This window comes from Chelmon rostratus, chromosome 8 (assembly GCF_017976325.1).
Source record: "Chelmon rostratus isolate fCheRos1 chromosome 8, fCheRos1.pri, whole genome shotgun sequence".
NCBI lineage: Eukaryota > Metazoa > Chordata > Actinopteri > Chaetodontiformes > Chaetodontidae > Chelmon > Chelmon rostratus.
This window is the reverse complement of record NC_055665.1, coordinates 20,606,755-20,624,362: the sequence shown is the minus strand read 5'-3', so window position 1 is coordinate 20,624,362 and position 17,608 is coordinate 20,606,755. Positions and strand designations below refer to the sequence as shown.

The following is a 17,608-nucleotide window of genomic DNA, read 5'->3' as shown; positions in this document are numbered from 1 at the left end:
AACAGGGCTGAACTATGTTAATGAAAATGTAAGACATTTTAGTCGAGGAGAACCAGAATTTTTGAGTTTTTTTGCTTTAGTCTAACAATCATGTATCCATTGAGATTAGAGAGTCCAATATGACTAATTTACTGTGACGTAATCTACCTTTGGCAGCTGTTTAGCGATGTCTCCACCCACAAACACAGCCTCCAGGTAAATCCAGAGGTTCTGGACGGTCATCCAGTTTTCTATGATGTCAGTGGTGTTGGAAAGATTCTGAACCCACTTCTGAATCTGGGCTTTAAATGGGGTGTTGTACCTGGGAAGTGAGTTACATCAACATTAAACCACACACGGTGACAGCTTGAATAGTTGCTGCGAAGTCGACAAAGCAGTAAAAAAAAATTGCCCACAGAAAATGTTCTGATGCAATTATGATAATTAAGAGTCAGCACTGACATACCTGTTGCTCATAAGAGACCCCAAAATCATTAAGCTGTCCTCCATGCTGGCAATGATCTCTGATGTGCTGTCTCCCCTCAGTAGCAGTTCTCCACGGGTCTTAAAGTTGGCAAACGTGAAGGTCTTGTTGTCCCACTCAGCGATCACCTGCTTCAGCTTTTGCTCAATATCCCGCTCTTTCACTGCACTGATACAGATATCCTGCATGACAAACACCGGAATGTGTTCAGTGCAGTGGCAAAAGAAATAAATAAACATTTTCATTATCCCCACCAGGATATTAGTACATGACTCATGTTGTCACAACTTCAGCCAACTCCTATTTTCCATCCTGTTATCTGTTCTGTTCTCTCTTTCATAAACTGCTGTCCATCTTAACCTGTCTGCCCGTGAGTTATCCTTTTGGAATCAAACGTGTTGTTTTTCCTCAGCCTTTACAACAGTACATATATTAGGAAGAAAAAATGGTCACTTTAAGATTAAAGGTAGATGATGACTACAAAGAATTTCAAGCAATAAAGAGAATTAACAAATTTAAACAAGTATAAAACCTTTTATCAACCTAATCATCATTAGCATCAGTTATCATTATTAACATCATTAAACATCTTTTTTCATTTATATATCACCATTATTGCCCAAAATGTTTTGAAGTTCTAAATATTTTGACAAAATAAATTTTAAAAATACAAACAAGCTTTCCATAAAGACATCGGCTAGATTTTTTTCATCTTGATTAGTATGCTCAACAGCTGATTTAATATCCTGTGTGAAAATGATGCTACAGCTCAAACATATGTATTTGGTACCAAGATTAATGCTCACTGTATTGGAAGAATGATATTAAGTCACATTGCAACCCTATTTTGCATTATAGTCGACACTAAATGAGACACATATATATGTCACTGATCAAATTCATTGAAGAAATTCTGTGGTAAATATTGCTATGAAAATGCATCAAACTTTTATATTTCCTCCAAACAACCTGGGTGCCATTCATCAGGCATACTTTTCAGTATCATCTATACATTTGACCTGTGATCATGTGACAAAAAATACTGTTTATACATTTTTTCATGTGTACTATTCATTCTTACCTCAATCTCCTCTTTATACTTGAGCAGAGGAGCCTCCATGATGTTGCGCAGCTTGAATGTATCAGTTTCCACCTCAAAGGTATGCCCAGTCACCTTGACACAAAACCAGATAGACAGTGTGGAAATTAGAATGTCTATTCATACCAAATGTCAAGACAACAGCTATTATTACTAATACGATTGACATTATTATTACAGTGGGTGTTGATGATAAGTCACTTTTTAGTGGAAATTACTGGTAACTGCAGTGGTACGTTGGTGGCCTTGCTCAACTGACCTCAGTAATTCTCTTCCAGTGGCGAGTCATCATAGCCTTGTTGGTCATGAGTTCCAGCAGGGGGCAGCACTCACTGAATTCATCAATTGTTTTCTTCAGATCCAGGAAAGCCTGCCACTCTTTCAGGGCACGAGGCAGCTTGCGACACCTGGTAGTTAACAGATACAACAGTTAACAAAATCAAATCACCAAAATGTCTTCCAAGCTAGAAGTTATCTCTGCACGAAGTCAAGCCCGAGGTGTAAATGCACGTCCTTTTGAGACACACATGCACCAGCACTTCTGCAGAGTGTACCGAGCCCAAAGCAACACTTCTAAAATTGATAGATAACATTTCTGCCGGAGCTGTCCTCTCATCTTCAGATGCTACGGCAGCACATACTCCCCTTGCAATGGCTAACAACCTTCAACAAGTTTCATACTGTCAGGAGAACACAAAAGTGGAGACTACTTTCTCCTGCAGATGAGATGCCTTTAACTTGCACTATTTGAGCCTCTTTCCCCTTCAATTTCCCTCCAACAAATGCACAATGAATGAACCCTTGTAGAGTGCACAGATAAATGTGGACAGAAAAGGTGAAATTGAAATCCTTCAGAGCATTCATGCAAGGTTTAACGAAAAACATTTTAGAAGATAATTTCAGAGGAAGGACTTTGCATCAGGCCAGGAAAAAGGGGGGTTGCTACGGAGAAACACAGACTAATGAAAATCATATAATTTTCCTTCTTTATTATTTTCCTTTGTTCTGATAGTATGTCTGCTAGTATGTCTGCCAGCCATAAGCCTGGAAGGGATCATGTGTTTGGTTGTGTGTTTGTGTCCATGCGTGTATCTGTCTGCAGCTCATCTCCCATACTGCTGGATCCATCAGCCAAATTTTTTTGTGCACGTTATGACTGTTTGCTCAACGACCTCTCGTGGTTGCACTGATTCATAATTGTTGAAAAACCTGTTTTGCTGACTGTTTTATTATTATCATTAACTGCCGACTCCTCACCCCCTCCAAACCGGATGGTTGGGGCTGCAAGTTCTCAGCAGCTGCTTCATCCACATGCCCCCAGACCCACGTTGTGGAGGATCTAGACTCTTCTGAGTGGACGCTTCTAGTTTTAGATAGTGGGCGAATTTGATGGACACTCACTTCTGTGACAACATGATAGTCTGATTACTATGAGCAAAAGCCACCTTTTCAGTGTATTCAGTAAAGCACCTTAAGGGCTGCCTTCTGTTCAATCTAGTTCGGTTTGTTTAATTTCAGTAGGTGATGCATTAAGTAGTAGTAACAGTAGTAGTAGTTAAGTAGTAGTAGTAGTCACTCTGGTTAAAATGGTTCAATACTAATCAATTAAATTTACTTAAGGTGTCCTGTAGACTTCTCTTGTAAACAAACAGAGGTTAAGTTTATATTCCATGTTGCTCACCAAAACACAGTGTCTAACAAATATGTTCAGTTCATTTCCTTTCTCATGAACTTTTGTAAAGCTTATTTTTTAACTACTTTAATTCCAGCATTGTTTACTTTGTCTTCCCTGTCTTTGATAGTGTAATGCAAGACGGAAAAAGACATGAAAAACAGCTCCGCAGCACCGCTAGAGGCCTTTAACTTCACAGAGAACCTTTAAATGTAGTAATAAGGTGAATGTCACATGAAATAAACCTTGTCTGGAAGTCCAGTAGCTCATTATTTATCTTCTCGATGTGGATGTCAGCCCAGAGGATATCGTAGTAACCAATGACTGTTTCGATGACATTGTTGTAAAGGCCATACAACTTCTGCAGCAGAGTCAGCTGCTTCCTAATCTCCAACAGCTGGGGATGCTGGGTAACAGGAAGTCCAAACAGCTCCTCGCCACCAGTGTAAGTGATGTACTTCCTGAAGAGGTTGTCAAATCGATTCTAAAGAGGAAAAGAAGGGCAACAAATCAGCAAACATAAGTACAGTATTAAAATGATCTAATATCTAATTATCTAATATAGCAGTCTTGTTTTTCAGACATTGTACATTTGAGTAAAATATACGCAATTCTCCATGTATAAATTACACACAGTAAAACAATAGAAAGCCTAGCTGTGCTACTTGCAATGACTGAAAAAGAAAATGATAAAAACATGAAATAGCAAAAAACAGACAAAACAAATTATCATAACTGGCTCTGTGGGGAACCAAGACAATTTCCAAACCCAAATTATAAATACAATGACTGACAGACTAAATGATAACTTAATTATTATGCTCAGCTCAGGTCGTCTGTAACAAACCTGGAACATGATGAGTCTATCACTGGCATCCTGAGGAGCCAGCCCCACCACCATGGGGCCATCCTGAAGCAGAGAGGAAAAAAACAAGCCTGTGGGTACATCCCATATCGCGTAAAATGCATTCACATTTCCTTCACTTGTGTCTTTTCCTTACATCTTACTCTCTCCAGCTGAAGACACAAGGAGAGATGCAAGGGAATCATTAGGAGAGCTGGCTAATTAACAAGTCATGTTGATTATACGTACTAAAAATAAATGACTTGGGGAGAAGTTAGCACATTACTGCAAGTGGTTGCGGGGGCTATCTGAGCCTTTGAGTGTGTGCTTGTGTCTTTAATTTGCTGTCTCCTTTACCTTGTCATAATCCTGGTAAAAGTGTTGGCAGTCTTCGAGGAAGGTCTCCACATTGCTGATGAGCTCCCCTCTGAAATTGGGCTGCAAGGCCACCAGCTCGTTCTGTACCTCTGTGCTCCGCGACAGCAGTTTCTCCCAGGTATAACGCAGTGTATCCACCTTATCGGCCTCCTCTTTTGCCACTGACAGCTCATATTTATGAAGCATGGCATAGGACTCCTGTGAGGAAAAAAAAACGGTTGCAGAGTCTTTCACCTGATGTATACAAATATCGACAACATACATCATTTGGGTCATTCATCGGGCATTTCCATAAAACATGCAAGAGTTTGAACTGCTTGTGTTCTACAATGCCACTGAGGTTCCGATACAGGACTAAACCTAAATGCTTTTTTAAACATTATACTCAAATACCTTATGTTCATATACATTAAAAGAATCACCAAAAATGCTCTCATCTACACTAAAAACATCTAGCTCCATCCCCACTGTGTGTGTATGCTGTATTAAAGACCTAATGCAGTGCTTTACCTCTATGGGACCAACTTGAAAATCAATAGATATCTGGTGCTCTCTGATCTCTTTGAGAGCTGCCATGGCGATGCGAATGTCATCCAGGTCTTTGATTTGCCGATTCAGTTTTTTTCCTGCTTCATCAACAAAAGCAAAGATCTGCTCCATCTCTGAGCGATATTTCCTGTTACAGTACAGTCCGTAGTCCACCATCCAGTTCTTGGTTTCAGCAGTGAGGGACATCTTCAGGTCCGCTGGTACAAAGAAATACATGTGAGAATGCAGAGGTCAGTGATGGCTTTCAGCATTGGCTGAAATGTTAATGTTTCATGTTGGTGTCACATTTTGTTTAGACCCCTTGTTGGTGATGAGCCAAATTTCAAAGTGCTGTGTTTTATCAAAGCAAGGAAGTAATGATGATACAAGTACAAAAGACAGCTAATACCAGTTTCAGCAACTTCATCTAACCTGTGAATAGCGCCAAAGCTCCTACTGTGATGTATTCTGGTTCAGAGTTGATTTCCAGCTCCAGATCTCGATAGAAAAGAATCTGGCTCTCAAACTCTGACAGCAAGGGACTGCCCTGGATGAATCTGTACAAAAACAACAAACAAACCATTAGCTGTCAGTGCTTCGACTCAGATATGTATATCAGTCATTGAGATTAACATACTTCCGCATGGTGTCTTCACGATCCTTTCTCCAGATGTGATGGTAACGGCTAAAGCGGTCTAGAGCAGTCATCACTTCCTGCTCAGTGATACAAAAGATAAGTTACATGAGAAATTGAAGGCATTAAAAATGTAACATTTAGATTGTGGATAAGATACAGAAAGTGAAATGTCCTTTTACGGTGACCAAACGTATTATTTTTGAAGCAGGCATGAGGCATAATAGGATATAATATTTAATATTCAAAAAACAGCATACAATATAGTTTAAAAATGTTGTATGCTTATTTAATTTGTTTCTCCTTGTTCTGTACCGGTTTGGCCAATTCGATGCATGTTTTATTAAATTTCTAGTTGAAATTGAAAGGACGTGTACCTTTTTGGTGGAGCTGATGGAGGTACTGAGAACAGACACTAGCTTGACTATCTCCTTGTTCTCAGACACACTCTTGTGGTAGTTTCTAGCCTGGAATGGGATGGCCTGGATTACAGATGCAGAGATGTCTGAGGTGCTCCCATCTGTAAAAGACAGAGTTTGGATGAACTGGATGGATCTAAACATTTTGAACAGCTTGCCATTTGCCTGGAATGTTTCATTCATAATGATATTGTACTACTAGTAGACACTGGGAAATAAATCTCGAAATATAAAAGCAACTTTTGCTGTTTTTAACCCTGTCAATACATTTCTCAAACCAGTTGATGCTTAAAACATTATATGTTACTTAAAATCATTACCACTGTAGTACAGAACATGAGTATAGAATATGTTCATATCTAACTTTTCAACTCAAAGTCTGTGCTCCTTTCAGCAAATCAATCACCCTGAAACTTGATCATCCATCATCCGTTTCACAACGTTACCTTCATGCTAGCCAGGGTGCATGCCACTGAAAGGGCAGCTCTATCTGAATGAGATTTTAAAATGTCTCCTGTTTAAATGTCTTCCTTCCAGAGCCACTGGCATATTCACGTCATTTCCATTAACATGTATCTATCTGCTCCTAGTCAGATGAGGCTTTGCTCTGCTGAGCTGTGAAATGAGATCTGATTATCAAGTGACTGCAGTGCGGTAGCTAATGATCAGTGTTCTGGTCTGCATGTTGGAAACAATATGGATAAAATCACTCCAGAGTCAAGGGAGACAAACTGTGGAGTTGTTGAGCTGCTGAGGTTAAGTTAGGTGAGGTCTCACGTCCTCACATACCCGCCATGCTCCTGTATGTTGTTGCTCCATCCTCTGACTCACTCTCTGAACTGTCCTGTTTCAGAGCTGCCATACGCCTCTCATTCATTTTTCTCTGCAAAAGGGAAAACATAAGGATAGAAGCATAAATCCATTACTCGTCACAAATTATTGCTTCCTCCATCAGATCAAACCCACCTTGGAAATTCTTTCTTTACTCCACTGGCTGACTCCTTTGCTGACACTGACTACACACTCTACAGCACGGTTCAGAGCCTGTTGGACCTCCTCCAGAGCAGGGACCATGGCGATGTTAGGGATGCAGAGCGTTACATTGACTCTGAAGATTGCCTGCTGACTGCTGCTTTTGCCGCGGCTGGGTGAGTCACTCTCGGCTACGGGGGGACAGAGGAGTAGCTCTGATACAGTGTAATCCAAAGACTGACATTTTATGATCTCAGTAGACCAACAATCAACCTAACAAGCCAGTATTTATGGTACCCCCTACAGCACATTTATGTAAAATGTACATTTTAATATAAGATAAGAGCAAGTACTGAGAGCAGCAAAATGGTTACATAAGACCCACCCAAGAAATGCATCAGTGAGGAGGCATGAATGCGCTTCCGTAGCATCTCCAGGGTGTTACGCGTCAATCTTAGCAAAGCATCCACGTTACGGTGGTTGAAGTAGGAGAGCAGCTCCTGGGCTTCTGCCTCCATCACTTCCATCAGGTCCCTCTTCTTCTTCCTCCTCACCAAGGGAGAGGAAGGGCCAACGCTGGCAGAAGGGAGCACGGTGTTTCTGGAGAAGAGACGGCCCTCTGAGCGACCCTCGTCTTCACCTGAGATGCAAGACATGACATGTTTACAGCATGAACCCCTTTAACTAAGGTTACGTTTGACAAATGACGAATTTCAAATGTAAAATAACCCCGAGCTGTGACATACTAAACACAAACAGAAAGTTAAAGTAACTTTCAGTCTCTGTGTTTCTGACTGTCTTGCACATAATATTTAAAGACATTGATGAAAATTAAACTAATAAGTATATCACAAATCGTGGCCTTATCAGTAATGCCCTTTAAATCTTTTCATGCACCTGATCCAATGTGCTATTTGACATCAACCTTCTCTCTTTCAGTATGTTCCATCGCACCTTATCATATCCTATTCTATTTGATCTCAATAGGAAAACATTAGCATACCTTCACTGTCAATGTGGTCAACGGTCTTGCTCTCAATGCAGCTTTCTTCCTCAACCTTCTCCACCTCCTCTCTCTGATTGTGGTCAAACTCCAGCAGCATGTTGATCAGTTCATTAGCAGCCTCCTCCACCAGTGAGCTCTTAGTGTGCAGACTCTGGGCTTGTCTTATGCATCGGTCCTATACACATATTTATAATAGATAAGCACATTAGAATTGCCATTTAAGTGCACAAGCAAGAGCAAGAGCATAGCATTAGCTACAGGGTTTCACCAGAGCACCCTCAACCACAAAAAAATTCTTTGTACAGGATTCATAGCGTAAAAAATGTGACATTTACATGAACACTTGTCATTTCTTTTCAAGACACTTTAATTCAACTCTACACAGAGAACATTAATGCAGTTACCTGGGCACCAAATCTTATTATGTCGGCTTGAATTATGGTCAGTGAGTTCTACACAGCATTGGACATCTCTCCGTGAGTCTTCTTTGCTGTGATAACTTAGCAGCTATTCCATCACACTAATAAATCATGATTGATGACCGGTAGCCTTGACTGCTAATGAGACACATTGTGCTCATCCACAAGCAGTGTCACAAGAAGTAAATAAGCAATAACCTTAATGTAGGACGGGCAAATCGATACATGTTGTACAAAAATAGCCATCAATGTAATTAATTACTAATTATTAAATAAGTGCCACTGGAGAATGTGGTTTGTGAAGGAAATACTTTAAAAGCACTGGAACTTTGGAGTTGTATTTAAGTCCTTATGCATGTTTTTTAATTTTGATGTAATCTGTCAAATTATAGCAAGGGGGTGGGGGGTGCATAACTTAGAATGGGACTTAGTTATAACAATAACTAAAGACTACAAAAGTCTTTTTATTTGACATAGACAATTTATTTACCCTTGTGGTCTGAACAAACTCCTCACAGGTGACCGGCTCATCCTCAGGCAAAACACACAGTGTGGATCCACTCATCTCCTGTAGCACTGCATCTATCCTAAACTCCACCAAGTCGTTCACCCTGTCCATCAACAGCTCCAGGTCAACTGGAGAGATAAGAGAAAGGGAGGGACATGGAGCAAAAGTGGAGGGAAAATAAGATAGCAAACATTGGAGGAAAGGAGGGTGAGAGAGAAGTGGATGAGGCAGCAAATTTACAAAGTAAGAAATAAAGAAAGGTCAGAAAAGAAGAAAAAAGAAGTGGAGCATAGTGAGGGAGAGCATACATACTGTATGTGGGAGTTACTTATGAGAACAAACGCACAGACAGCAAGTACACAATGAAGTGATTAATGTAAATTTTAGCAGATGCTGCCAGTGCTGAGTTGCAGGATGTCTTATGTGTCAGCATGTGGGACAATGAGCTTGCTGGATTTTTTGCTTACCCAAAGCCTTGTCAATGCGGCAGAGGTACTTGTCTATGTTCAGAGATGTCCAGTTGAGGGAGGTCAACCCTGGCTGTATAGCCTCGTCCACCTGCCAAGTCAGTGACATATGATGATGCACTTTGTATAGTAGCTGCTGTGCTAAGACAGTCTTGTTTTGTCATAGATTCACATGTCACATGTTAAATGTTGGCATAAAAACAAATCTGTTTTGTGTGCAGGAAAGAAAATCACTGATATAAAATGAAGTATAAAGTGGCAGAAAATAGAAATACTCAAGTACGAGTACCTCAAAATAGCACTTTAGTAACATAAATGTAGGCCTACTTCAGCACTGGGTAAAGTTTCAGAAGCATTTTTCATCAGTATATCACTATCATCAGTCCCATTATTATTTTGACAGGAATCATTAACGTGAGCAATACAAGCTAGTTGCAAATCTAATTATTCTGATTATCCAATGAAACTTTACAGCTGGTGATGATATGAGCAACAAAATACACAGCCTATGTTAGCCTGCAGGGGACCCGATAATTTGTGAAGGCGGTCTACAGCCTGGTTCAAAAACTCACTTGTAAGTTACCTCATATTGACACAGTCAACTTCCTTAAACCTGTCAGGCTCTCTTTAGTGTTTCTTTTTGCTCCATCAGAGTAGCTTAAAACATTTCCATTTTGTCATTACACTCACAGAAGGTTTAGGTACTGATGAAACTAAATAACAGCCATGCGTAAATATTTGAGGCCCACCCTTGTGAGGAGGGGCCCTTAATTATCTTTAGATTAACCAAACGGGAGTTAGGAGCTGCATTTTATACCTGAGAAGGATGGGGTTGGCTAATGGGACTTGCAACACATTGGGTCCCACCCCGACTTCCTGTCAGTGAGACTGACACACACCTGTGCTCCAAACTGAATTATGATTGAATAGCACATGTAGTGTCCGTAGCGGATGAAATGTCTATATCCCTATGAATCATTGTAAATAACACCTTATCTTAAATATTTGGAGCCTTATAATGTTCCATATTCAGAGCATTCATACAAATAGGAGACATTATTAAAAATGCATTCATACTAAAAAAAAGAGCAAAAATATCATGTCAGTCACACATGTGGACCAAAAATATTTGCTGGTGCATCCACTACTATGAGAGATTAGCTGCAGACAGATACACATACAGATACACATGCACGCACACACACAAACACAAGACCAAACACGTGATCCCCTCCAGGCTTACATCTAGCTGAGATAATTATAACCACCACATCTCACCTTAGCTACATGCGGCATGGCCAGCTGTTCAAAAGCAGTCTGAATCTTAGCCCGCACTCTGGTGTTCTCACTCAACATTAACTGGAAGGAGAAAGATATTAATACAGTTTGTATATTAACTCATAACAGTATTGAACAGATCTGCTCAGTGGAAAATACTGTGCAGTAAGTACAATTGCAATTACCGTCTTTGTATGACAATACTGTCCTATTGTTCTTTTTTTACAGCTCCCTGCAATGTTTCTCAGTGTCAACCACACTTGAGTGGGGATATTTAACATAAATAAGATACCGTCTTTTACATTAATACATGAATGAAAACAACTTTGGCTGCTCATATTTCTGCTTTCAGTTGTATGCATTTGTAGATGTATACAACTGTGTGAATATCCACCTGTAATTTGTTGTGGTTCTTCTTGAGGGTGTCCTGTTTCTGCTGCAGCAGCACAGCAAAAGGTGGGATCTCTAAATTCATCCTCGTCATGCAGTTCGCCTCCCTGATCTGGGTCAGAATCTCCTGGTCAAAGTTCACAAACAGCTCCCCGGTCTCTGGAGACCTGACCAACAGAGAGGCCTGCAGGCCCACCCGGGCATCCTCCATCTGGGTAGGAGGTATCAAGGTGGGTTGGGTAGTTTAGTGAGGGTTGTGAGAAAGGAGAGGTGAGAGAAAGAGGGAAAATAAAGCAGAGAAATAAAATTAAAAGGAAGGAAAATTAGCTAGAGAACAAAGGAAGTGGGTTTGAATAAGAGAGTAGAAAACACTCACATACACATGTGCATGTTGTATATGATCAGACTACGAATATCCATATTTTATATGCATGGTCCTGTACCAGAAATATCATTATACCCTATTATTCTAATATTAATAAATATATCCCCCAAACCACACCATGTTTCCCCTCTCCCTTTACCTTCTTCATCCAGCTGTGATGGTAGAGCATCTCAAACTCCAACAGGACCCTTGCTACCCGGTTAAAGTTCCTGATGATCCTCTTGGCCTCTGGTGTGGAAAGAACTCCCGGATGCTATACGGGGGCAGAATGGAACTGTGTAACTTAAAAAAGAAATGAACTGACAATGCTATTGCGAATCATTTAAAACAACAACTAGGCCCAGCCATGTTTCATTGCAGAGAGGCAGAAATTCAGCATTACCTGCTGAAAGAGATCCATGGGACCCTGGATCCTGCTTGACAGCTGCCGAGCCCACATGATGCGGCCTGCCACTGGAGGTAAGTCTCGGCCAATCGGGGGGTCCAGTTTCTGCTTCATGTAGATACGGGACACCATTTCAATGTCCCGTCCATAGTTCTGCAGAATGCGCTGATACTTCTCGTCAATGCCAAGGTCTGGGATGCCCAGTCTGTTTATAGTGAGTCCGAAAATACAAATAGATGCATCTCATCAAAACTGACAATGAAATAAATTAGAAATAAATAGAATAAACTGTGATGGAGTATTCTGGCGACTTGTCGAAGCAGGAAACACACTAAAAACATCAACAATGGGACCATCCCATTTAGATGTGTTGGTAAATCTTGTTGGTGAGCTGGTATGCACAAAACATTACCCTGGAACTGGAAAACTTATTGGAGTGCAGCAATTACATTATTAGTTACACCTGTTTTTAATGAGAAGACATGTCCACAGTGAGAAGGGTCTATTCAGAGTCTGGCTGTCTTTTCATTTCAGCCATTTGATAACAGACAGATTTTAACCTGAGATGCTATGTGAATACAAGTAACTATTATTAATTAGCTGGTAAGAAAGAGAACTAGCAGTTTACTGTGCTGAGGACCAGACTGAGCAAACACTTGGTTAGATGAATATAAAACTGCATGAAAAGAAGTGTAAAAGAATGGATTACCTGTCAAATCTCTTCAGCACAGTCAGAGCTCTCTCTGTATTTTGAATTTTTTCAAAGGTGCTATCCATGAAACTCTTCAGCTGGTTCTGGAGGACCAATGAGAAAAAATATGTACAAAGAGACTTCTGAACTTCTGAATACAAATGAAATCCCCCAAAATGGCCCACACTGGGTCATATCTTCAGTATAACAAGATAAAGCACAGGTGTGCTCACCTATTGCCTGATCTGTGTGATCGTGTCTGTAATATTTCACTTACATGAAGCTCAGAGGTGCTTTTGCAGAATTCTTCATAGTCAACATCAAAGTCAGTTCTTCTCTGGTCTAGGAAACTGTAATGTTTTTTCTTCATGTTCAGCACAATAGCCTATCACACACACAAACACAGAGGCACACACATAGACAAGTCTTATTTTCAAACACAATCAATTCTAAATCAAAAGTTTTAAGGCCTCTCAAAACTCAGCCTCATTGTTCTGCTGCAGTCAGACCTGAGCTGAGAGAAAAACTGCTATTGTGGCTTGAGTTGTAGCTCTCCAATTCCATTTCCTTGTCCAAATGTGTGTCAAGGCTTCAGATGGCATCACATTGATACTGGAGAAAATATAGTCTGGGAGTTAATCTGGGTTTTACAATTGCAAAGGAGAGAGTGCATAATGATAATGGAAATGTAACACCAAATCTCACCATAAATGATGTGCATACTGCAGAGTTAACTGTTGGCTTCTGCAAAGGAAACATCTGCAATCTATTTTAATCCAGCTCTGCCTGGTAACTTGAGCCATTAAATGATTGATGGAATATCAGCAAGTAAACTAGACAGCATGCAAAACGTTTGCTAGTAAATAACTGGAGAAAATAACTGAGCAACACAAATAAATGGAGCAACTAATGACAATGCATTTTGCTGTTGGTTCTCTGTTCATGTTCCATGCAGTTAGTATTAGCATAGAGTTATTAAGTGATATGTACGGTGGTAAATTTTAATGTCTATGAATTTTACCACTGTATGCGATCAGCTATGAAAATGGGCCATGCGGTACTACAAGTTGAAGACAGTGGTGAGAAATTACCTCCCATTTCCCTTGCATTTCTGCAGTCTGTTCGTCCAAGGAAGCAGAGAAAAACAGAGAGCTCACATCAATATACTCTTGAAGGAAAACATCTCAGCACCAATCAGATGGTATGATGCAATTCTAGAAACTCACTTAATGTCTATGACTCAAAACAGTTTTGAGTTTATCAACATAAATCTGTGTAAACTATTTCCAACAACAAAAAAAAACAAGGAAAATGACAGTAATCTGACACTGTCTCACTAATAACTACAACCTGAAGTTCATTGTTAACAGAATCAAACTGACTTTGGGACATATTCAGCTCTCTCCTGAGCTGCACTGCCATTTTCACAATTATTTTCTTGAATATCTCAACATATAAAATTGCTTATTTTACATACTACTTCCTACTCATCTATATCACCCTTCACTGAATTCTATTGCTGTAGCAGCCTTACATCTGCTGTCCACTGACATATTCCAACATCAATGCATGGCAGAATGACTAGCAGTGGCATTTCATCAGCTAATGGAAAACATCTCTGTGTTATCAGAAGTGTATTGACAGCAATCGGACCCAAAAATAAACTCACTTGAAACCTGGTGGCCATGGTCTCCAGTCCTTCTATCTTAGAGTCCTGCAGGGCAGAGTAGGTGGAAATGGTGCTGAACATTTCCAGGATCTTGTTGAGTCGTCGCTGGAAAGTGTCAAACTTGCCAAAAATGTACATCTCACTGAAGTCAAACTGTCTCTCTGAGGGAGTCTGTTCCAGCTTCTCCTTGGTTTTGTGGAAATACCGCTGGTACTCCTGGAGGATGAAGTTTGACACTTAACAAAACTGGTCACTTTCATTTTCATCCATCCATCAGATACAGGTGTTAACGACTGTTGGTTGAAAAGTAACTTTGCTACACTTCTTAATATTTCTTACACGGCACCTAGTAGTGCATCCTCATGCATTCTTTGGGACAACTCACATGTCTGACATTTAACAAATCATCTGATTTTAACACAAATCGTTTTTAACAATAACAATAACAAATGTTAGCATGGAAATATGTTTAAAATGAATACAGTCATGTTCACTATGCTGGAAAGAAACCACATTTGATAAGAACGTAAACACAGAAAAACTAGAAGAGATGAATGATTTACGTTAAAAATGACACATTCTGCCAATAAGCAGTATCCAGTACCTGGTTTAGGTGGATGGCAGCTTTGATTTTGTCCGCTACAACCTGCTGAGGCTGGTCCCATATTGAATTAGAGCCATTATTAGTGATGTAGGCCTTGCAGGCTGTGATCATCTGGTTTGTCACCTGGAGATATTGATGGGTATGGTGAAATGAAGATCTGCATGTTGATTTTAACTTGAGACCGTATATGTAGATAAAATAACTAAATATTAGTAAAATATTATGGGCAAAGATGTCAAAAGGTCAAAGGGGCAATTTGTTTGAGTGCTGTTAAATGGCTTCATGAATAAATCTGATGTTTATATGCTGTTCACATATATTCTGTGATTATTTGAGCCAGCAATTTGTTCACTGGGATGTTAAAAATGGAAATTCTGCAGATCCATTTGTGCATAATTCTTGTTTTTCACACTGGGTTAATGTAATAATTCCCTTAGTCTGCAAAAATGGAACGTGTCAGTGGTTAATTTTATTCAACCACAAAAACATGAAAATTACAGCTTGAGGGGTTCAAATGAAGACAATGTCCAGACTGTGCATAAACCACTTTGCTGAATCCCATTGTTGATGACAATATAATTATTTTTATCACTGTTATATTGTGCAAAATAGCAGTCACTTCTACCTTGACAAAGAGCGATGTAATCTTTTCTGATGTGTTGTAGTAGCGAGAAATACTGTGAATCATCCTGATGGCATTAATCAGACCTGGAATCGCATCCACCATCGATACCTGGGGTGAAACACAAATTACAGCCTGTGAGTGTTTGTTCAATTTACAAACAGCACGTAATTACATGCACTTGCACATGTGGGACATTGCACAGTACTTGTGTAACACGCCATTTTCACAGATTAAAGTTCTCCATGGATACAGTACGTCTGGTTTGCTTTAATGCAGCAGACCACTTAATCTTTAAAGAGATGAAAGTAGTTTTCTCACAGGGTCACTGTTGTAGAGAGGGTCACAAAACTTCTCCAGACTGTAGAGGTACTTGACATTGTCTTTGGCCTCGTTGGCTGCATCAGTAATCCTTGTGTCCAGTTCCCGCCATGACTAGATAGAGCACACCCTTATTGCATTTAATTTAAGACTGTGTCACACTAACATTACAGTGTTTAACACTTTACATGATGAAAAACAAGCATGAAACACTGCACTGCACAGAAGAGACTAACAGAATCAAATTGGCGAAAAAAAAAAAGAGTCATGTCTGACCTTTATAAGTTTAGATTTGGCCAGCAAGAGCACACCCAGTACAGCTTTGACATCAGGGCTCTTCAGCTGGTCCAGAAGGTAGTTGAAGCGGGACATTCGTTTCTTCCAGTGGTCCAGTTCAGCCCGAGGGCCAAGGTCATCAGCCTCCTTTCTCAGCTGGTCACTCTCAGCTAGAACCTGGAAAACAGAGGTGTTTTAGATTTCATATTTTAGTTTTGGAATTTTAGTTTTTCTTTTTGTTATGGTAGTTTCAATAGACCTTGATTTGATTTGAATCGTTACTTGTTTGAGTTGCCAAAAACAACTACAAAAGCATGTCAAAGTAACATAAAAATTTTGAAATACTGTGTGCTGCCAAAATACTTGATTTGACCATACATAAAGTAACGTTATGATAAAAAATAGAATTCACATCTGCCCTGACAGACACCTTTGCTACTTTTCAGGATGAACATGCATTTCATGCATTTGTTGTTGTTCAGCTTCATGAAATATTTAGCACATATCCTGTCCCCTTGTTCTGCTTCACCTGATACATGGCACATTCAAAGACATTTCAAGCTAACTTGGATCTGAGCATAAAATCTGTTTCAAAATCTGACCACAAGCTATTCTGCACAACATAGAGGCAGTACAAAACAGGTTTAAAATGATAAAAAGTTTGAGGATAACTTCTTACCTGTTGCCTAACACGTCTCACCTGTTCTATCTGTTTGATCCAGACTTTCATGCAGGCTTCTATCTTTTCTGTGGTCTCCGTGCTGTTGGCTGCCGCCACGTAGTCTGAAGGGCCTTTCAGCACCCGCAGGTCAAATGTGTCACACTCTTTCAAGGTAACCTGGAGGCACACCATGACATGGTTTATTTTTGCTGCAGTGACTATAATTTATTTTGTTCGTGGATGTGCCTCACACCAGAACAGGCTGTGGTCAAAACAGGCTGTTTACAGTTTACAGTTATTTCAGTACTGCAGAACTTGTTGTGATGCTCTAAAATCAAAAGTGTCTCACTGATTTAATGAAACACACAGCTGTAATGAAAAAGGTTCACATCTTATCCTTGATGTGTAACAGTGTCTATTCCTCACCTTTTCTTGCAGGCTCTCCTGTGCTCCAGCCAAAACAGACACAAAGCTTTCCAGTGATGATATGAAGTCCTGTTTGACAGCCTGAGCCTGGGGACTGGCCATCTCCCCCCAGCCGTGGTTCATCTTCCTCAACGTGGGGATGAAGATCTCGGAGAGCAACTGCTCGACGCTTTTTAACAGCCCCCCCTCTGTTGTGTCCAACATATTGAAACTTACATCCTAAAAAGGGGTAAAAGTGCACACATATGTCACACACACATAAGGAGAGATACTCATAATCTGGTAACAACTACCAGCCAACTGTGGCTGGCAAAATGAAATAGGAGCTTCTGTCGGCTACGCGGTGGGAATGCCTCACTCATGATATCAGAGAATCAGGGTTACAGTCATCACGTTAAGATTTTAAATTTGTGTGTGTGTGTGTGTAAATCTGTTCACACAGTCACATTGTTGGGACTTGGCAAGTTAAGTACCCATTGTTAAATTTTATG

The 17,608-nt window shown here is 40.1% G+C and overlaps 1 protein-coding gene across 3 annotated transcripts in view; it reads right to left on the bottom strand.

The window, feature by feature from the left end:
- dnah5 (dynein, axonemal, heavy chain 5) overlaps nt 1-17,608 on the bottom strand; it is a 99,723-nt gene that overhangs the window by 68,761 nt on the left and 13,354 nt on the right. Inside the window, exons 5-34 of one of the 3 annotated variants that reach the window (XM_041941723.1) lie at nt 17,118-17,336; nt 16,731-16,868; nt 16,031-16,207; nt 15,755-15,868; nt 15,437-15,544; nt 14,812-14,934; nt 14,208-14,423; nt 12,816-12,923; nt 12,557-12,642; nt 11,845-12,052; nt 11,602-11,715; nt 11,082-11,288; nt 10,688-10,768; nt 9,410-9,500; nt 8,925-9,070; nt 8,013-8,190; nt 7,395-7,649; nt 7,004-7,200; nt 6,827-6,920; nt 5,996-6,138; nt 5,622-5,698; nt 5,417-5,541; nt 4,967-5,202; nt 4,436-4,654; nt 4,082-4,144; nt 3,480-3,718; nt 1,822-1,969; nt 1,545-1,637; nt 446-645; nt 148-301 (exon numbers count right to left, since the gene is read on the bottom strand). In XM_041941723.1, the coding sequence (XP_041797657.1) occupies nt 148-301; nt 446-645; nt 1,545-1,637; nt 1,822-1,969; nt 3,480-3,718; nt 4,082-4,144; nt 4,436-4,654; nt 4,967-5,202; nt 5,417-5,541; nt 5,622-5,698; nt 5,996-6,138; nt 6,827-6,920; nt 7,004-7,200; nt 7,395-7,649; nt 8,013-8,190; nt 8,925-9,070; nt 9,410-9,500; nt 10,688-10,768; nt 11,082-11,288; nt 11,602-11,715; nt 11,845-12,052; nt 12,557-12,642; nt 12,816-12,923; nt 14,208-14,423; nt 14,812-14,934; nt 15,437-15,544; nt 15,755-15,868; nt 16,031-16,207; nt 16,731-16,868; nt 17,118-17,336 (4,557 nt within the window). Of the gene's footprint in view, nt 1-147; nt 302-445; nt 646-1,544; nt 1,638-1,821; nt 1,970-3,479; nt 3,719-4,081; nt 4,145-4,435; nt 4,655-4,966; nt 5,203-5,416; nt 5,542-5,621; nt 5,699-5,995; nt 6,139-6,826; nt 6,921-7,003; nt 7,201-7,390; nt 7,650-8,012; nt 8,191-8,924; nt 9,071-9,409; nt 9,501-10,687; nt 10,769-11,081; nt 11,289-11,601; nt 11,716-11,844; nt 12,053-12,556; nt 12,643-12,815; nt 12,924-14,207; nt 14,424-14,811; nt 14,935-15,436; nt 15,545-15,754; nt 15,869-16,030; nt 16,208-16,730; nt 16,869-17,117; nt 17,337-17,608 lie in introns of all 3 variants that reach the window. The other 2 variants (XM_041941724.1, XM_041941725.1) reach the window with 2 other exon arrangements.